Below are 22,433 nucleotides of genomic sequence, written 5' to 3' on the forward strand. Positions count from 1 at the left end.
TGCCAATATTACAACCGTTTTTTCAGCTGTTTTCGTGACTGTCTGCCATTTCAGTTGAAAGTGCCCCTGTGCATGTGCAGATGTAATGGATTGATGTGCAAGGCAATTCCCATTCTAAAGACAAATCCCCTTAACACTGAAACTGTCCAGGAGGTCTACATTGCTTTCCTCAGGTAGAGTTTCAACGTCTCCATAATGAGCTTGCAAAAGTACTCCAGTATTTAGACCAATGTGTGTGTGTGTATGCGTGAAGGGTTGTCCAAAAGCTAGCAAGCAAAGTTCTTGCCTTTCAATGACTCAGCACCTCTACTACTCAGCCGACTGTTAACTTTGTTCCTTAAATTATTAACAGTCAACCAGGATGTTCCATAACTGTAGTCTTATTTTTAATTGGTTCTTTCTCAAAATAAAAATGATCAACTAGAACAATAAAATAGCAAATGAGAGCTAAGGAAGTGGAGTTAACATAAATAAAAACTATAGTCTTGTCTTTAATTGGTTCTTTCTCAAAATAAAAATGATCAACCTACAGCAATAAAATAGCAAGTAGAGCTAACATAAAAACTTTTCCACACATACAATGACAAATCAGTCTTCAATGAATCTAAAGAATATCTGTGTCAACAAGTTACGTTGGAAAAAGATTGTTCTCTGTACCATTCGAAGAACAAAGGCTCCACAAATAATGTAAAATGAGCTAAAATAATTCCTTGCTTGAATCTGGTTTTCCATGTTGTTTCTTTTGCTTTATATTCATATACTGCCTGGGATATAAACACATATTGACTACTTTAGTCTATATTTTGTGGACATCACATTTGGATTTTTTCTGGTAGCCTTGTTAAAATAATTCATAACCTACTTATTCTCATACTTATTAACCTTCAAATTTATCATACATGGAATTAATTAGAACACACCCTTCCAACAAAATCGCCTTTCCCTGGATTAGGAAATGGAGCAAACTTTCTGTAAATGTGGCCCACACGAGAACATGGTGCATCTACCATTTGTCCACCACACTGCCAAATCTGCAACAGATAGAGCATCATTATTGGTAGAAAGAGGGAAACAATAAGATTAAACTTCAGAATTCGATTAACATGTGTTGTACCTTGAAAGAGAGCTCATACTGTTCACCTCCCCAGATTTCAAGTCCCTCATCATAGCCACCCAGTTCCCAAAAGAATTTAGAGCTGATAGCAAACAATCCTCCAGCCATTACTGGGCTCCTATAAATGAGCAGGTTAACACACATAAAGCAAGTATAATGCAATTGTGAGAACTTAACATTCAGGATATGAAAAGGACAGGTAAGCCAAAATTAAAACTATCTCTTGTGTAAAGGTATAAAAATAAAACCATACAAATAAATTAAGTGGCTGATGAACAGACACAATAAGTGCAGCATCTCAAGCTTTCTAAAGCAAAGATTTCTTCTTCAGGCCACACTAAAAGAAAAAGTGATAAAAAATAAAGAAAAGAAACATTTTGGGAAAAGTGAGTACTCTTTTTGTATGACCTGAACCTAATCTGCTGTTCACTTTTATGAATGATTCAGTTTCATGTGCCACTTCACCTAGAGTCCTGAATTATTATTCCTCTTCCTTCTTTTTTTTAACCCTTAGCTCCTAAGTTCACTCTTCACCTCTATCTGAAATGGACTCTTCCTTCCTTTTACCACCTCAAGAAAGAAACTTTGAAACCTATTAAACTTTGCATTCTGGTGATTATATTTTATACTTGTAGTTGTTAAGTATGAGTTCTGCAATGGTTCTGTTTTCAGCAGTTATTACTGAAATTACCCACTAGACTGTTCTTACCTAAAAGGCTCTGTTGGATGTTTTAGATCTTCAGGTAGAAGTGGCAGCCTCTTGTAGAAAAACTCCCAGTCAAAAGCACCACGAGCTCCTTCATCTTGAGCTCTGTACTCAAATGTTTCATACGCAATGACATCAATGAAAGGGCAGACACAAGTACGATAATCTTCTGCAATTGGTTCTGTAGAAGACAACAAAATATTGTTCAAGGTAATTAAGTAAACAAAAAATTACACCATGATAACATAAATAGTGCTGCCACTGGAGAAAAAGAACTGGGAAGGTGCATGCTACACATTTCCGCAGTGGCTTTATCGGTTTTCTTATTGCGCTGGATTACAAGTTTTGCTATCCATTAGACTGACATCTTGTTCCCTACTTATTATTGAAGGAGAAAGATCCCTTAGCTATTTTGAATCATTTTATGCCATGGGTACTGTTATAACATCAAGTTGAACAAATATATTTCTAGGACGACAAAATACATGTAAGTCACAGATCAAGTAAACAAAGTAAGATGTGTGTACATTGTAACAGTCAAATCAGCACCGAGTCCAAGTCTAGCGGCCGCTGGCTGGCTGGCCGCTTAGGTGGCGCCTGCTGCATGGCTGGCAGACAGCGCTGCATGTAGAGGACGCGCGTAACTGTGCAGCGGCACTTTGAAAGACCGGCGAGTCACAACAGGTACATTACTTCAACATCCTAATATTTGAGCAGCCACAAACCAATAAATCCTCTTGCTCTGTAACCATACATCCCTTTCTCTTTTGCTTCTTCAGTTGTAGTAGCCTCGTTTCAAAGACCATACCTCTGCTCATTAAAAAGGATTTAGATAAATCATGTGACACACAAATCATGATTAACACATCGTAATTTCAAATGGGCCTTGCATATAAGTGCAATGTCCTAACAATCATATCATTTTATTTGTTTGCTGCAAATATAGCAGCAGATATGGTTAGTACTGGAACAGGAACCTACTACAGTATGGTACACCACTCTACCAGTAGGAAGTGCATCAAACATATCAGGTCCATGTCACTGAGTTTTAAAGGTCATGATTAACATCCCCTTCACAGCCATGTATATAGGGTGAACATTAATAAACCGACAAACTGCAGAGATGGATTCCTGGCTAGAAACAAGGTCTTATGAATACGTGTACAGAAATGCATCATTGCCATGATAGATAGTGCTGATGAATGACAGTTCCTCTGACCATGTGCCTTGTGTTCCTTGTGTGTTGCAGGCTGTGTGATTTACACAGCCTACTGTAAGCAGCAGAATGGTCTGGTATTCATGTTGGGAACAAGTTGAGATTATGTTTGTGTACAGCCAAGCATGTGGAAATGCTCACGAGGTAGCAAAGGTGTACCATAACAAGTACCCTCACAGACACTAACCACATCACACAACATTTCAAGTTATTTCTGAGCATTTGTGTGATTGTGGGTTTTTTCAGGCAGATGAATGTGCAGTGAGGTGGCAGACTGTGTGCACACCCAGATCTGTTGGACCATGTCTACAGGATTGAGAGACCAACCCTAGAACAAGCTCGATATCTGGTGTACACACAGTGCCACCTACCTTGACAACAATGAATTTCCGGACACATGTTCACAGGTCCTATTTTCCTCCATTTCCAGTCAGAAATCCATCCCTGCAGTTTGTTGGGTTTATTTATGTTCACCTGATATAAGTTGAGAGACTTTTAACATGGCAATGAAGGATGGCATTAAATACTTTTGATCTGAAATGCATTCTACTCATGATGTAAAGAATGAGAACTACAGGTAGCAGAGTTCAGATCATTTCCAGCTGCTCACGGACAATAGTTAACTACTTACCGGGTGATCAAAAAGTCAGTATAAATTTGAAAACTTAATAAACTATGGAATAATGTAGATAGAGAGGTAAAAATTGACACACACGCTTGGAATGACATGGGGTTTTATTTTAAAAAAAGTTCACAAAATGTCCGACAGATGGCGCTGGACAGCAAAACGTCAGTGACTGCGCATGAAAATCGTGTATAAAAGGAGCTGTAATGAGAGAGAGAATCAGATGCGCCAGCAGTCGCAGCATTTTGACGTTACCTGAAAAGGCGCTTTTAGTGAAGCTGTATTATCAGAATGGAGAATGTGCAAGTTCAGCGTTATGATCCTTTCGCCATAGGAAGGGGATTCGAACGGGTAAAGGTCCATTGACAAATGCAGCTGTGGTGAGAGTGATTTCAAAGTTCAAAGCCACAGATTGTTTAGACGATAGACCTCGTAGTGGCCGACCGAACACAAGGTGTAATGCTGCTGAGACAGTTCTGGAAGAAATGGAGACTGTAGCGGGTTCGTCTATGCACGGAGAAGTCAGCGCTCCATACACTACTGTTTGGTTGGCACTTAGGCGTACGCTCCAATGCTATCCGTACAAAATCCATCAGTGTCATGAACTGTTACCTGGTGATTTAAGAAGCAGAGGGTATTTGTGGTGTGGGCAATTCAAAAGATGGTGGAAGATGACGAATGGTTGAGTAACATGTTGTGGACCGAAGAAGCTCATTTCACGCTCCGAGGGTCTGTCAATGCCCACAACTGCAGAATTTGGCCTACCAAAAATCCTAGAACTGTCATGAAAACTCCACTGCATGATGAGAAAGTCACGGTATGGGTTGGATTTACCACATCTACCATTATCGGGCCTTTTTTCTTCGAGGAAATGTGTAATTCTGGTTTTGTAACTATTACCGTGACAGGTGAGAGGAACGCCGATATGATGCAGAATCGCATCATCCCCAGCTGGCTGATAAACAGCTGCTGGAACGTACGATGTTTATGGAGGATGGCGCTCCAACCCATATTGCTAGATGCGTGAAAGATCTCTTGTGTGCGTCATTTGGTGATGATCGTGTGCTCAGCCGACACTTTCATCATGCTTGGCCTCCCAGGTCCCCAGACCTCAGTCTGTGCGATTATTGGCTTTGGGGTTACCTGAAGTCTCAAGTGTATCGTTATTGACCGACATCTCTAGGGATGCTGAAAGACAACATCCAACACCAATGCCTCACCATAACTCCGGACATGCTTTACAGTGCTGTTCACACAACATTATTCCTCAACTACAGCTATTGTTGAGGAATGATGGTGGACACATTGGGCATTTCCTGGAAAGATCATCATCTTTGCTTTGTCCTACTTTGTTATGCTAATTATTGCTATTCTGATCAGATGAAGTGCCATCTGTCAGATATTTTTTGAACTTTTGTATTTTTTTTTTTTCCTAATAAAACCCCATGTATTTCCAAGCATGTGTCAATTTGTACCACTCTATCTACATTATTCCGTGATTTATTCAGTTTTCAAATTTATACTGACTTTTTGATCACCCGGTACACAGGTCAACACCTGTTTTCCTTTATTAACATTATGAATAAATATCAGCATTCAGAAGAAGAACAAAACTTCTGATAACTTAACAGTTTTCCCTTAAAAGTTGGTCTCACACGACAGTATGGTGCAGAAAATGCCTTCCTTCAGTTTCTGATTGAAACAAACATGCAAACACCAATAATTATCATCTGGTGTCTGAGCTTCACCTGTCTTCACAATGCAATCTCCCTCCTTTTCATATCTCTAGCCCAATGCTCCAAAATGTTTTATTTGGAACATAAACAATTGACAAGTAAGTTCAATGGAATGCCACAACAAAAGAAAAATTCAAACAAATAGTACAATGAGCACATTATGTTTCTACAGGCAGTGTCTTGATGAAGGAAATAAAGTCTTACTTTTTCATGTACTGTATGACGTACATTACAGTAACAGGGTTGCCGCAAGTTTCCCCAAGTGAAATTCCCTGATATTTCCCTGATTTCCAGACAAGTTTTACAGTTTTTTCCCTGACAAATTCTGAGATCTCAATGGTAAGTAAAGACATAAGTTGACAAAAAAATATAAGGACTTCTGTATTTCTCCCCCATGTGAGCAAAAAGCTTAAGTACTAACATCAACATCTTTTGTAACGAACTGTTTTTAGACGGAGAAAAAAAGGCAAATGGTATGTGTGTTTCACTAGGACCACAGTTATTATTTTATTTCAATAAAACTAAACACATCTGGTGACAAAAACATGCATTTTCTTGGAGTCGCAAGATAGATTTAAAATACCTTCGCTGATTTCTGAAATAACTGTGCAAAAAAGAAGAAGTGTATAAGGCAGGGAAGAGTTGTGTAAACCAATACAATAGGTGACTGCCAATAAAGTGTTTTCTTACGAGAAATGTATGAGTATATAGTATACAAACTGCCAGAGACTGTCACAATTTTCTCCTTATCACCATCCATACTTTATAATATATAAGCTACTTTTGAAGTTCCAAAATGTACTACAGGAAATAAAATCTCTATAAAACGCCACACTGTACAATGTACTTGCGGTAAGACAGTCGCAATTCCTGAAATTCATTGCCCATTGGTCTCTGGCCTGCCGAGGGGCACCTTGGTCTTGGGTCCATGGAAAAAACACGAAAATCCGCCGCATTATGCCACACACAAACAGACCCGACCTACAGGGAGATCGGTGAGACTATATCCGACAGGCAGGGCCTGCACAACGGGCTTCAGATCTGCAGGCGCGATCCATTTGAGATACCCTCAGGAATGGCCTATGTTTGGCCCGTCGTGGGAATCCACTCATGTGGCCAGCTGTTCACGCATCATACACAGTATGTTGATCAAATGAGACCAAGGTGATAAATCCATTCACAGGCAACTTGCGAAAATACTCTGAGAATCAATACTAATGAGAGTGGGTAGCAACTCACCTTAAAGATGATTGCTCAGCAACAGACAAGGCATGTAGAAAATACAATCACACTCTCACAGCTAAATTTTCGGCCATAGCCTTCATCATAAAACGACACACACACACACACACACACACACACACACACACACACACACACACACAACTGCCACATCTGGCCGATGCGTCGACATTTTCTAAAAATCAGATCCAAACAAAGCACTGCTCACGCCTTCCTGCCTCTCTTTGGCAGCTGCTAGGAGTGGTGGCAGCACTGAATGAAAGCTGAGGGTAGTGTTAGAAAGGGGAAAAGTAGTAAGAATAAGGGAGTAGGGAAGCTGTGCATGTTCTCAGTGGTGCCCAGTCAGTGACGATCCATGACACCTCAGTAAACAAACCATTTCATCTACTGAGACAAAAATGAGATGTTTTCCAGTGTTTTTTTTTTTTTTTTTTTAATTTCCCTGATGTTTCCCTGACACATTTGAAATTCCCTGATTTCCAGAGCTTGTGGCAACCCTGATTAACTGTTGCTCGTAATTAAAAATGTAATTCTGTTATAGACAGAACGCAGCCCCATTGTGAATGCTGTTCTCAAACAGTTGGCTGACGTTCGTACGGAGCTGGAAATTGTCCTGACTACTGTCAAATGATTGACAGCTGCTGTGAATCACTACGTTAGAAGAGCTCTCTAGAGTCGTATACCTGTGATACCTGATCTGTGGATTCTGGGTCCTATGCAGGAATTATTGGGTCTGTCATTACCCATCCACTTGACTGCAGATGGCATGTCAATGGTAGATCTAGGCATTCTGTACAGGGTGGATGGGGACTAGGGAGGACTCAGGGTGTTGTACTAATCCCCCAAGCCACAAGCTTGAGATGCTGTGTTTCACTGAAACTGAAATTGAGCCAAAGGGGACTCACTTCGCCCATTTTGGGGAAACCTGTTTTGTCTGGTGTCGGGAGGAAGCAAATGCAAAAGGGTAGGGTCTATTAATCGTCAGCAGTTAAAATGTACAATAATGAATGATGGTACCCCTTAGGGATATGGCAGCAAGGGGCAGGAAAGGATATGATGTTCACTCAGTGTGCATGCCTGGAGGCTTCGTTCAACATGTTGAAGAGGCTATTCCAGCAGCCACTGAGGGGATTTCAAAGGTTCTATGACAAGCAAGGCTGTGATTTCCTGGACTTGCGCCGCAGGGTTGAGAACTGTAAGGTCCCTAAATAAGTCAGGTGTGCACTACACATCAGAGAATGCTATGCAAGTAGCTGACTGTGTGTGAGTGGTGCGCACAAGCGTTTTTTTTAGAGTAATCGACTCTCCATCCAATCCATGTAACAATAGCTATAGGAAACTCAGAAGTATCAGGGAAAGAGCAAAAGAAATGCCTCCCACAGGAGAGAGTATTAAAATCCTACTGGTAAATTGCCAAAGCATTTGTAACAAAGTGCAAGAGTTGGAAGTGCTCATGAAAAGCACTGAAGCTCACATAATACTAGGTACAGAAAGCTGGTTAACATTGGAAAATGATAGCAGTGAGATTTTTTGGGAAAATTTAAGCATATATCGAAAGGGTAGGCAAATGGGAAATGGACATGGTGTATTTGTCGCAGTAGACAAGAAACTTAAATCCACCAAGATAGAAATTGAAGCTGCATGTGAGATTGTTTGGACAAAACTCAGTATCAGAGGTGGGCATAAAATCATAATTGGATCCTTCTATTGTCCATCAGACTTATCTCCTGGTGTAAACAAACTTCAGAGAAAACCCGAGTTCACTTGTACGTAAGTTCTCCAATCATACTGTAATCATTGGTGGAGACAATAATCATCCAACAATTAATTGGGAAAATTACAATTTTGTTAGTGGTGGGCATGATAAGACATCCTGTGAAACTTTACTAAATGCCTTATCTGAAAACTACCTAGAAGAGATAGTTGAGAACCCCACTCATAATGAAAATATACTGGATCTAATAGCAACAAATAGACATGACCTCTTTCAGGATGTCCACATCGAAACTGGTATCAGTGACCCCAACACAGTTGTAGCAATAATGATTACCAAAGTAGAATGGACAACTAAAACAAGTAACGAGATATATATGTTTGGTAAAGTAGATAAAAAATCTGTAATGTCTTATCTCAGTGAGGAACTTGAAACTTTCAGCACACGTCAGGAGCATGTAGAGGAACTCTGGCTCAAGTTTAAAAGAATAGTTGACCACACACTGGGTAGATATGTACCCAGGAGAACACTTCATAACGGAAAGGTGACCTCTGTAGTATACAGTCACTGTTAAGAAACTTCTAAAGGAACAGAGATTGCTGCAAAATAGGTGTAAAACAAAGCATAGGGCTGTAGGTAGAGAGATGCTCAATGAAACACATTTGGCTGTTAAGAGAACAATACGTGATGCCTCCAACGGCTACCATAGCAGAATATTGTGAAATGATCTTTCACAAAATCCAAAGAAATTCTAGTCATATGTAAGGGCTGTTAGTGGCACCAAAGTTAGTGTCTAGACCCTAGCGAATGAGACAGAAACTGAAATTGAGGGCAGCAAACCAAAGCTGAAATGCTTAACCCCGTTTTCAAATGTTCCTTTACAAAGGAAAACCTTGCCCCAATTTAACTCTCATACCACTGAAAAGATAAATGAAATAAGTATTAATGTCAGTGGTGTTGAGAAACAGCTGAAATCGTTAAAATTGAACAAAGCCCCGGGGCCTGACGGAATCCCTGTCAGATTCTATACTGAATTTGCAGCTGAGTTAGCCCCTGTTCTCACTATACTCTATCGTAGATCTCTTGAACAAAAAACCGTGCCCAGTTCTTGGAAAATGGCACAGGCCACACTCATCTACAAGAGTAGTAGAAGTGATCCACAAAACTACCATCCAATATCCTCGACACTGATTTTTTGTAGAATCTTAGAACATATTGTGAGCTCAAACATAATGAGATATCTTGAACAGAATGACATCCTCAATGTCAACTAGCATGGTTTTTGAAAACATCAATCACGTGAAACCTAACTCGCACTTTTCTCACATGACATACTGAAAGATTCAGATCAAGGCAAGCAGGTAGATGCAGTGTTTCTTGATTTTCAAAAAGCATTTGACTCAGAACTGCATCTATCCTTATTGTCAAAAGTACCATCATATGGAGTATCACATGAAATTTGTGACTGGATTGAGGACTTTTTTGTAGGGAAGACACAGCATGTTATCTTGGATAGAGTGTAGAAGTAGATTTAGAACTAACTTTGTGTGTGCCCCATGGAAGTGTGTTAGGACTCTTGCTGTTCATGTTGTATATTAGTGACCTTGCACACAATGTTAACAGTAAAAACACGCTTTTTGCAGATGATGCAGCTATCTATAATGAAGTGTATCTATAATGAAGTACAATATGAGAGAAACTTCATAAATATTCGGCCAGATCTTGGTAAGATTTCAACATTGTGAAGAGATTGGCAACTTGCTCTAAATGTTCAAAAATGTAGAATTGTGCACTTCACTAAGCGAAAAAACTTAGTATCCTATGACTATAATATGAATGAGTCACTGCTGGATCAGTTAACTCGTACAAATACAAAGGTGTAATACTTTGCAGGAATATGAAATGGAATGATCACATAGGTTCAGTTGTGGATAAAGTAAGTGGCAGACTTAGGTTTATTTGTAGAATACTGGGGAAGTGCAATCAGTCTACTACAGGGATTGCTTACAAATCACTAGTGCAACCAATCCTTGAATAGTGCTCAAGTGTGTGGAACCTGTAACAGATAGGACCAACAGGGGATATTGAACATATACAGAGATGTCCAGCATGAATGGTCCCAGGTATGTTTAATCCAGGAGAGTGTGTCACGGAGATACTGAAGGAACTGAAACGGCAGACTTTTGAATACAGATGTAAACTATCCTGAGAAAGTCTATTAACAAAGTTTCAAGAACCAGATTTAAATGATTACTCTGGAGATATACTACAACCCCCTACGTACCGCTAACACAGGGATCATGAGGATAAGATTAGAATAATTACTACATGCACAGAAGCATTCACACAATCATTCTTCGAGCACTCCTTACTTTTGAAGGGAACAGGAAGAAACCCTAATAACTCGTACAATGGGACCTACTCTCTGCCATGCAGCTCACAGTGGTTTGCAGAGTATAGATGTAGATGTAGGTAGACCCTGTATGTTATTAAATAAAATGAATTATTCATAATAGATACTACTACAGCATAAATCCTCAATTAAGTACATCCATATTTCACAATGATCTTGAAATATGCATAAAAAAAGGCAGGAAATAATTACAGACATGCTGTAATATATGTGCATAATTGTATTAAATGACTGTTCTTGGTAGAATATTTGAAATATGACGAATGAAAAAATGTATCATATTCTACAACATTTATTATTTTAAAAACTGTTTTTTGGCTGTTACACTATCACCAGGTACATATTCATCTTTGTGCCCTTTGTACCTGCCCAGCTGAAAACCAGTATGTAAAATAATAAATGTAGAATATTATACAGGTGTTGTGTTTTGTAATAAGAAATGATACTTGTCAGTACAAACCTAAGAGAGGTGGAAGCCAGTTAACATTAGCTTCTGTATGTGAGTCAAGGAAAATAAGAACATCTGAAGTTGCTTTCCTTGCACCAGCCAAACGTGCCCGAATAAGACCAGATCTTTCAGGTAAGTGAATAACTTTGACCTTTGGTAGATTTTCAGCTACATATTTATCAAGCTTCTCTTTGCAATGCTCTGTAAAATAAATATACAAAAAACATAAAAATATGGGTTTCTGACAAGACATAAAAATACAACTCACAGCAGTAGAACAACTTTTATAGTAACACAACTTTCAATTATAAAGTACAACAGTATGGAAACCTTATAGCAGCTATAAAATGCAACAATTAGTCCTCCCAACATTGTTTTTGATTTAAGGCGTAATATAACAGAAACAAAACTGACAAGAAGGTACAAGAATGAGAATAACAATGAGTTAAAAGTCCACATCAGGTAAGACAAAGAAGATCAACTGAAAGTATTCAGATCACTGGAAAGCAGTATTACAGAAAACTAGCCATATGAAGGAGGCAAGTACAGGCAGACATACACTGCCTGACTACAGAGATTTCAAAATGGAAACAAATTTACAAAAACTTGGTAGTATGAGCACATGATCAAAATGCTGTTGCAGCCCCAATGACCTGGATTCATGTACTGATTCAGTTGGGAAGGGAATCACAAAGCCATTGTATCCTCTCCTGAGGCAAGCTGCCCACAACTGTTGTTGAGTTGTAGCTTTAATTTCTGCAGCAATGCATCTAGGTATATCGTTGTTTGTTAATTCACACAGCTCTTTAGAAGAAACAACTGATTTTGAATTTCCTCTGCACTTTTTAGTTTATATTCCTAAATTTCCTACAGGTTTGTGTACTTATCAGGCACAGCTCCGCATTTTAATTCCGTCTAGAGTATACTTCTGTCATCCTTAGAATGGATTGGAACTACAATTACTGTGTTCAAATAGGGGTTGAGTTGGTGACCCTTTGCCCACAGCTCCACGTGGTTTTGGCTTCAATCATGTAGCTTGAGGCTGTTGCCAATGGGCACCAATGTGGTGGGCAGGACACGAGGATCCAAGGGACGTTTGGTACATCCCACCTGTCTCCCAAATGGCCCATTACTGTGGCCCCTCAGGTACTGCCAACATTGATGTTGAGCCCTCACTGATGGTCAAGTGAGATGCTGTTCCATGGTGTGGCAGCAGCTGATGAAATAAGGGCAGGCACCTAAATCTGGCTCAGGATGTTTATCAGACACAGACAGTGCCTGAAACCTGATGAACAGGTTTCGGGCACTGTGTGTCTGATAAACATCCGGAGCCAGATGCAGGTGCCTGCTCAATTTCGGAGAAGCCATTCGGCCTGAAGATCTGGGAAGTCACAGTATCCCACAATAATATAGATAACTATTGTATTGAGACTGAACTGTATCACATAACTCAGAATGTCTTAAGATAATCAATAAATTTTGCATTACCGTTGAACCACAATACACTCTTTTTAAAAAAAAAAAAAAAAAAAGAGAGAAAGAAGAAGAAGAAGAAGAAGAAGAAGATGATTCACTCTGAAAGAATTATCCAAATGGGACAGAAATCAGTAGACGTGATGTACATATATAGACAAAAATATGCTAACAATTTCAGAAAATCTGGATGATTTGTTCAAGAGAGAAAGTCAATAATGTGTTGGTCCACATCTGGCCCTTATGCAAGCAGTTAGTTGGCTTGGTACTGATTGACAAGAGTTGTTGGATGGGCCTTCTGTGGGACACCATGCCAAATTCTGTCCAATTGCCACATTAGATTGTCAAAATCCCAAGCTGGTTGGTGGACCAAACCCATAATGCTCCAAACATTCTAAATTGGAGAGAGATCCGGTGATCTTGCTGGCTAAGGTAGGGTTTGGTAGGCATGGAGACAAGCACTAGAAACTAGCGGCATGTGCAAGTAGGCATTATCTTGCTGAAATATAAGCCCGGGATGGCTTCCCTAGAAGGGCAACAACAAAATGGCATGGAATATCGTCAATGTACCACTGTGCTATAAGCGTGCTGTGGATGACAACCAAAAGGGTCCTGCTATGAAATGAAATGGCACCCCAGATCATCACTCCTGGCTGCTGGGCCATATGGTGGGCAACAGTCAGGTTGGTATCCCATGGGACATCTCCAGAGACGACTTTGCTGATCATCAGGGCTCAATCTGATGCGGAACTCATCACTAAAGACAATTCTACTACATTCAATTAGATTTCAGGCCAAAGAGATGTCTGGAGATGACCCAGACAGCAAGGGAATACCAATATGAACTCTGTCAACCACACAGACAACAACAAGGTGTTTTTTTTTTTTTTTTTTTTTGTGGTTTTAGGGCGCACAACTTCAATGGTCATTAGCGCCCTGACTACGTTAAGAATGCACCGCGAGGCACAAGTTTAAAACAACAAGTAAAAGGGAAAACACGATAAAAGACAGGCTGACAGGCAAAGGATTAAAACACAGCATCATCAAATGTCCTTAGAGAGGTTTGTCAAATTGATAAAACGAAGAATGCGAGCAGCTGCTCGTGGGTCATCCGCTAAAATGGCATCTAGAGTACATGGCAGGTTAAGATCTAGACGCAGTGTGTTAAAATCCGGACAGGACATTAAAATGTGGCGGACCGTCAGCAATTGCCCACATGGGCAGAACGGCACCGGCGCAGCCGTCAGCAGATGGCGATGGCTGAACCGGCAGTGTCCAATGCGTAACCGCGCCAAAACGACCTCCTCCCGCCGAGAAGGGTGGGAGGAGGACGTCCAAGCCGCGGGAAGAGGTTTCAAGTCCCGAAGCTTGTTGTCTGGAAGTGCAGCCCAATCGGCATGCCACAGCGATAAAATGCACCGACAAATTACCCTGCTACAATCCGACGAAGGGACACAACAAGAAGCTGTCCGAGGCTGGAGGACCGCAGCCTTGGCCGCGGCATCTGCAGCTTCGTTCCCAGGGATACCGACATGGCCAGGGACCCACATAAAGCTAACCGGAGAACCGACGTCCACCAGCTGCTGAAGAGAGCGTTGGATCCGGTGCACGAAAGGGTGAACCGGATACAGATCACTGAGGCTCTGGATGGCGCTCAGGGAATCGGAGCAGATGACATAAGCAGAATGTCGGTGGCGGCAGATGTAAAGAACAGCCTGGTAGAGGGCAAAGAGCTCAGCTGTGAAGACCGAACAATGGCCATGGAGCCGGTATTTGAAACTTTGTGCGCCGACAATAAAAGAACACCCGACCCAGTCATTGGTCTTTGAGCCATCTGTATAAATGAAGGTCATATTGATGAACTTCGAACGAAGTTCAACAAAACGGGAGTGGTAGACCGAACCGGGGGTAACCTCTTTTGGGAGCGAGCTGAGGTCAAGGTGAACGCGGACCTGAGCCTGGAGCCAAGGTGGCGTGTGGCTCTCGCCCACTCGAAAGGTTGCAGGGAGTGAAAAATTAAGGTGTTGAAGGAGGCGACGAAAGCGAACTCCAGGGGGTAGCAGGGCAGAGACATACAACCCGTATTGACGGTCGAGAGAGTCGTCAAAAAAGGAACGATAAGACGGGTGGTCGGGCATTGACAGTAGCCGACAGGCATACTGACAAAGCAGTATATCGCGCCGGTAGGTGAGTGGCAATTCGCCAGCGTCAGCATGAAGACTCTCTACGGGACTAGTATAAAACGCTCCGATCGCAAGTCGTAAACCCCGATGTTGTATGGAGTTGAGGCGGCGTAAGATGGATGGCCGTGCAGAGGAGTATACGAAGCTCCCATAATCCAGCTTGGAGCGGACGATCGACAGATATAGACGAAGCAGGACGGTTCGATCCGCTCCCCACGACATACCACTGAGAACACGGAGGACATTTAAAGAATGGGTACAACGGGCAGCCAAATATGACACATGTGGAGACCAGCTAAGTTTCCTGTCAAATGTAAGACCTAAAAATTTTGTTGTCTCCACAATTGGGAGAGCAACGGGACCGAGTCGTAAAGACGGTGGGAGAAACTCTTTGTAGCGCCAGAAGTTAATACAGACCGTCTTCTCGGCAGAAAAACGGAAGCCATTGGCGACACTCCAGGAGTAAAGACGGTCAAGAGAATGCTGAAGACAGCGCTCCAGGACACGTGTACACTGCGCGCTGCAATAGATGGTAAAATCGTCCACAAAAAGGGAGCCTGATACATCAGCTGGGAGGCAATCCATTATTGGATTGATCGCGATGGCGAAGAGAGCGACGCTCAAAACTGAGCCCTGTGGCACCCCATTCTCCTGGCGAAAGGTGTCTGACAAGACAGAACCCACACGTACCCTGAACTGTCGATCCATTAAAAAGGAACGAATAAAAAGAGGGAGGTGACCGCGAAGGCCCCATGTATGCATGGTGCGGAGAATGCCCGCCCTCCAACAGGTGTCGTAAGCCTTCTCCAAATCAAAGAACACAGCCGCGGTCGGGCGCTTCCGCAAGAAGTTATTCATAATGAAGGTCGACAAGGTAACCAGATGGTCAACAGCAGAGCGGCGCCTACGAAATCCACATTGTACATTGGTAAGTAGGCGTTGAGACTCGAGCAGCCAAACCAATCGAGAGTTAACCATTCGCTCCATCACTATACAGACACAGCTGGTAAGCGAGATGGGTCGATAACTGGAAGGCAAGTGCTTGTCCTTCCCCGGCTTAGGAATCGGGACAACAATAGACTCGCGCCAGCATACGGGAACATGTCCCTCAATCCAGATGCGATTGTAAGTACGAAGAAGAAAACCTTTACCCGCAGGAGAAAGGTTCTTCAGCATCTGAATATGAATAGAATCAGGCCCTGGAGCGGAGGACCGTGATCGGCCAAGTGCGTTTTCGAGTTCCCGCATGGTGAATGGGGCATTATAACTTTTACGATTCGAAGAGCGGAAGTTAGGTGGCCTAGCCTCCTCCGCCTGTTTGCGGGGGAGGAAGGCAGGGTGGTAATGAGCGGAGCTCGAAACCTCGGCGAAAAAGCGGCCGAAGGCATTGGAGACATCCTCAGGGGCCACAAGGACGTCATTCGCGACCGTCAAGCCAGAAACTGGTGAGTGGACCTTAGTGCCAGATAGCCGGCGCAGGCTACCCCAGACAACAGAAGAAGGAGTAAAACTGTTGAAGGTGCTTGTGAAAGCAGCCCAGCTGGCTTTCTTGCTTTCTTTAATAATACGACGACACTGTGCACGTAATCGTTTATAATTGATACAATTCGCCACTGTAGGGTGGCGTTTAAAGGTGCATAAAGCACGTCGACGAGCACGTAAAGCGTCGCTACATGCTGCGGTCCACCAGGGGACCGGTACGCGACATGGAGAAGAAGTAGGGTGAGGGATGGAATATTCAGCAGCAGCGAGAATGACTTCCGTGAGGTGTGCGACCTGACGATCGCAGCTTGTGAAGGTTTGATCCTGAAAGGTCGCCCTGGAAGAGAAGAGCCCCCAGTCTGCTTTGGAGATGGTCCAACTAGATGAGCACGGAGAGGGGGTATGCTGCAGGAGATGGATAACACACGGGAAGTGGTCGCTCGAATATGTATCAGAAAGTGCATACCACTCAAACCGGCGTGCAAGTTGGGGAGTACATATAGAGAGGTCTAAATAGGAATAGGTGTGAGATGTGTCCGAAAGAAAAGTAGGGGCGCCAGTATTGAGGCATACAAGATTGAGCTGGTTGAAAAGGTCTGCTAACAGGGAGCCCCTCGGGCAGGATGCTGGAGAGCCCCAAAGGGGATGGTGGGCATTGAAGTCGCCAGTTAACAAAAATGGTGCAGGTAGCTAAGCAATAAGTTGCATCATGTCTGCCCTGGTAACGGCAGATGACGATGGAGTGTAAACGGTACAAATGGAAAATGTAAAAGTGGGGAGAGTAATGCGGATGGCAACTGCCTGCAGGCCGGTGTGCAACGTGATGGGATCGTAGTAAATATCATCCCGGACCAGCAACATAACCCCTCCATGAGCCAGGATACCTACCACAGGGGGTAGGTCAAAACGCACAGAGGTGTAGTGTGCCAAGGCAATTTGATTGCATGGGCGTAGCTTCGTTTCCTAGAGGGCTACGACGAGCGGACGGTGCAAGCGGAGCAGCAACTTCAAGTCCTCTCGGTTGGAGCGAATGCTGTGAATATTCCAGTGAATAAGTGCCATCATAAGAAGAAAAGGAAGATGAAAGAAGGGGTCACTTCGAAGGCCGCTGAGGGCCTGGCTTCGAGCGAGCACTGCCGCCGCTATCAGTAGGCGGACAGTCATCGTCCATTGGGTCTATAGGTTCATCGGCCATCTTGGGAAGATGGCCGGGAGGGGGAGCTTCCTCCGCCGGTGAACGACCAGATGTTCGGCTACCAGCGGTGCGGCCAGGCGAAACGGATGACGGCCTGGGGCGGCAACCGCTGGGTGGCGCAGGAGAAGAAATGTGCCGTGGCGGAGAAGGAGAACTGTGCTTCCTATGAGCCTTCTTGGAAGGACGTTTGGTGGAAGTACCGGTCGAAGGCTGGGAGGTCGAGGTACGTAGGAAGTCTGCACGGGACGGTTCCTTCTTGAAGGCCCGTGCATCAGACTTCTGGGTCTTCGTCTTAGCAGAAGCTGATGAAGGGGCTGGTGTCTGTGGGGTGATGGGACGAAGAGGAGACGTCGACCGCACGATCTTAGCACTGGCCGAACGGACGACCATGGTGCTGAAGGTCAGATCGCATGTCTGGGTTGCCACCTCCCTGGTAGTCCGAGGAGAGGCGAGGACAGTACTGTATTTCCCCGCTGGGAGCAGCGTGGGCTTCCTACTAGCCAATAGCTTGCGAGCAGCCGAGGTGGACACTTTCTCTTTGACCCGAATTTCTTGGATACAGCGTTCTTCCTTATAGACAGGACAGTCGCGGGAGGATGCGGCATGGTCACCCTGACAGTTCACACAACGAGGAGACGGAGGTGGACAGTCACCCTCATGGGCATCCCTGCCACAAGTGACACATTTAGCCGCATTGGAACAAGACTGTCGAGTGTGATTGAAACGCTGACACTAGTAGCAGCGCGTAGGTGTCGGGACATAGGGGCGAACAGAAATAACCTCGTAGCCCGCCTTGATGCGCGATGGCAGCTTAACACTATCGAAGGTCAAGAAAAGTGTCCGGGTCGGTACAAGGTCATTGTTGACCTTTTTCATGACCCTATGGACAGCCGTCACGCCCTGCTCAGCGAGGAAAGATTGAATCTCCTCGTCAGTCAATCCGTCGAGGGAGCTAGTATAGACTACACCACGAGACGAATTCAAAGTTCGGTGAGCCTCCACCCGGACAGGGAATGTGTACAGGAGTGTGGCCCGAAGCAGTTTTTGTGCCTGAAAGGCGCTCTCAGTTTCTAGTAATAAGGTACCGTTACGAAACCTGGTACAAGATTTGACAGATCCGGCTATGGCATCTACGCCCTTCTGGATAACGAAAGGGTTGACAGAGGAAAAATCCTTTCCGTCCTCAGAGCGAAAAACGACGAGGAACTGTGGGGCAGGCGGTAGTACTTTTGTCACAGGTGGCGGGTCATGTTTCCGTTTTTGGGCAGAAGTCAAGAGAGATGGAGTGAAATCCATTGCGGAGGAATCCCCCATGATTGCCAGCGTCTCCGATGGCGCGCTCCTTCCTTGTGGGGACCCTCTCAGAGGGCACTCCCGCCTTAGGTGAAACAGACGGAGGGACCAATCGGCATGGTCAGAAGGTATCAGCTCAGGCAATCACCCCTCCCTGGGCCTGGCCTTTACCAGGGGGTACGTGCGTGCCTTACATGTCTACCCAGGGCGGGGAATTACGCGTTACCCCGTCACCGGCTACGCGTGCGAACGCGTGGGTCGGCCTTCAGGCACGCACAGGGAGGAAGGAAGAAGAGGAAAAAGAAGAGAGAGAGGGAGAGAGAGGACAGACTGTCTTAAACGCCGAGGCGGAGACTAGAGAAGGCAGGGAGAAGAAGGCAATGAGAAGGCAAGGAGAAGAAGGCAATGAGAAGGCAATGAGAAGGCAAGGAGAAGAAGGCAATGAGAAGGCAAGGAGAAGAAAACAAGGGAAAGAGTAAGGAAGACAGTGAGGTGGAGAAGAGCAAAGAAAGGAACCAACCAAAGGAAGGAAGAAACGAGAAGTGAAAAAGCAAAATGACCGCAAATAGAGGTCATGGAACCGTCCGTCTCCGGACGCAGGCGCTAACGACCCCCTTGAGGGGGTGGGACTCCTTTTAGTCGCCTCTTACGACAGGCAGGAATACCTCGGGCCTATTCTAATCCCCGGACCCGCAGGGGGGAACAACAACAACAACAACAACAACAAGGTGTGACGGTCTGGGATGCCATTTCACTTCATAGCAACTCTTCTTTCGCTGTCATCCATGGTACCCTTACAGCAAAGCAGTACATTGACAATGTTCTACATCCTGTTTTATTGCTCTTCAAGTCAAGCTAGCCTGGCCTACATTTCAGGAAGATAATGCCTGGCTGGAGGTGGACCAATGAGTTACTGACTTGCACTATTTGTGAAGCTCTTTCTCTTGAATGAATCATCTATTTTTTTCTGAAATTGTAATCATTTGTTCATCTGCATGTGTACATCACATCTACCAATTTCTGTCTCATTCGGGTAATTCTTTCATCACATGTCCCTTTTTTTTCCTTGTCAAAATTAATTAGCTGAACTTTTCATTCAAAATTCACAGTTTTCTGCCAAACAAGTATATGGCTATTAAATAATCATTATCAATTTCATTTAAATCATCTTATTGACGCATAAATACAAAATCACCTTTAGAGCTAAAATCATCAACAAGTATTATCTCCCTGAGTAATTCTGGGGGAGATCTGTTGATCGCACTGACGACAGTCCTTAGAAGTGTGCTCCAGTGTTCATTATGGAATGGAACAATGATGCTCACTGTGGGAAGTTTTTTCAAGTACTTCTTTGACTTGCACCTGAAATTGATAAAAGTGTCACAAAGGTCAGAAATGGTTATTATGTGTAACACTTACTATAAGTAACAACAAATAAACTAATCTAATGACTACTGGTTACAAAGCCTGTGGCTAACATTACACACTCAACTATACTTTCAACTGTTCTGAAACATATCAAAAAAGTCATCTGAAGTTCTATTTCAGGGAAGAAGTGGTAAGAGAGAAACTGGATTACTTACACAAGGAAACTTAAATTATTAAAACTTGTATAACTTTTATACTCTGCAAAAATTATGTCAATAAGCAGAGTGCCTAACTAAATTGGAATGTTGCTGTAGCAATATATGAACATGAAAATAGTCTGCAATCACCTAGTCTCCAGATATCTTCTGTAACACCACATTTATAAAGCTTCTATTCTCTACTGGTCAGTACAGTTTATCAAGGCAGCAGTTGACAAGGGATTGAGACAAGGCTTTAGCTTATATCCCATGTTATTAATTCTGTACTTGGAGCAAGCAGTAAAAGAAAGTAATGACTAATTTGAAACATATAGTAGGAAAGTTCTGGCAGAAAGTAAATAATTTAGGAGTAAAGACTCCCTCCTGTCAAACACACACACACACACACACACACACACACACACACACACCTGTGTCCTTGGATTGTACCGGCTAGACACACAATGCCGGGATCACATTTCGGAAGGTGTACTAGGAAGGAGTGGGGTTAAATCAGGTGGTAATATGCGACTGACAGGAAGATGGGTTGGACGTGGGCAGTCGACAGCTCGCGGGGAAGTAGCAGGTTTGCTGAGTAGGAGTGCGGAAGGGAGAGGTCGAAGGTGCACGGGTTATCCTTGTGATACACTGGTACTGAAGCCAGTGGGTGTGTCACTCGATGAGGTGACAGGGCAGAGGAAGGGAAAACTGTTGGGTAGAGGGTTGTCATACTGACATAAAAGGCTCTGCGGTGATTGCAGTGGAGTTGTTATATGACATGGCTGCTTTCACACAGGGGGCCCTACTTGTGACAGAGCTGGAGCAGGAAGTGCTAAAAGGGTAGATAGGGCTGGTCTTTCACCTATGTCTTCCATAATAGAGTTATGACTCATGTGACAAGAGATTGGGAGCGCGAAGGGCATAGTGATGGACCAGAATGTTGTGTAGTTTGTGTGGAAGACAGAATACCATTTTAGGAGCAGTGTGAAGGACCTTCAGTGGGATGTCCTTCACTTCTGGGCATGATAATGGATAATAAAAGCCCTGGGAAGGATATGGTCCATGTTGTTCCAATCCAATGTGATAGTCGGTGATGAGGGAGCTATTCTTTTGTAGCAGATTCTTGTGGATGGTATAAGGATCGGGGAAGGGAGAGGATATGGCAGGGAAAATCTGTCTGCACACTATGTTTGTGGCATAGTGCTTAGCTGTAAGGTTTTTATGACTTACCTCCTTCTTTCCTGTACGTGACAATAACTTACATGCATTCAAGTCACAGAACCATCCCATTGACCTCAGCACAACTTCTTCCACACTCTTCACTCGCCACGCACATCCTTTGTTATCCAGTTCCCTTCCAACCACCTAACACTTTCATTGATCGATTCCCTGTATCATTTCACATTTTCCTAGCACCATCGCAGACACAATGGATCCTTGCTCCATCCGTCTGCACAGTAGAGAAAAGTATCTATTTCCCAAGCTAAAACTAAGTTCCACTTCCCGTTCCTTAAATGCTGCCTAAGCCAAGGAATTCACTCAGTTCCCCAACAGTCTAATCACAGAAACTACCCTTTCTGGATCCCATCTCTCCTTACACAATGACCATCTTGACAGTCCCTATCCCTCACAAACCTGCTGTCCAAAGCTTGTGGTCTAGTGGCTAGCATTGCTGCCTCTGAATCACAGGGTCCCGGGTTTGATTCCCGGCCAGGTTGGGGATTTTCTCAGCTTGGGGACTGGGTGTCTGTGTTGTCACCACCACCACCACCACCACCACCACCACCATAATCATTCTTGACAGTGCCTAGAGTATGAGAACTTTTCAAATCTGTATATGTTTCAGGAAGAATATTCAGATTTTATAATCAAATACAGCTTAACTGGTGGCAGAGGTACTTGAATGAATTTTGTAGTCAGTTTAGAAACAGTTAGCAGACAAGTTTGTAGTCAACACTGTAACGATGTTAATCATGTAGCTAATTTTTATAGAAATGATAGAAGGTTGTATACATGGAAGAACCCTGG

General features: G+C 43.5%; 1 protein-coding gene across 4 annotated transcripts in view; it reads right to left on the reverse strand.

The window, feature by feature from the left end:
• Positions 1-22,433, reverse strand: part of LOC126199312 (N-acetylgalactosaminyltransferase 6-like) — a 217,422-nt gene that overhangs the window by 85,452 nt on the left and 109,537 nt on the right. For all 4 annotated transcript variants that reach the window (XM_049936146.1, XM_049936147.1, XM_049936148.1 and 1 more), the window contains exons 4-8: positions 20,036-20,202; positions 11,227-11,415; positions 1,824-2,001; positions 1,115-1,232; positions 921-1,031 (exon numbers count right to left, since the gene is read on the reverse strand). In XM_049936146.1, the coding sequence (XP_049792103.1) occupies positions 921-1,031; positions 1,115-1,232; positions 1,824-2,001; positions 11,227-11,415; positions 20,036-20,202 (763 nt within the window). The remainder of the gene's footprint in view (positions 1-920; positions 1,032-1,114; positions 1,233-1,823; positions 2,002-11,226; positions 11,416-20,035; positions 20,203-22,433) is intronic.

The sequence above is a fragment of the Schistocerca nitens genome, chromosome 8 (genome assembly GCF_023898315.1).
Source record: "Schistocerca nitens isolate TAMUIC-IGC-003100 chromosome 8, iqSchNite1.1, whole genome shotgun sequence".
In the NCBI taxonomy this organism is placed as follows: domain Eukaryota; kingdom Metazoa; phylum Arthropoda; class Insecta; order Orthoptera; family Acrididae; genus Schistocerca; species Schistocerca nitens.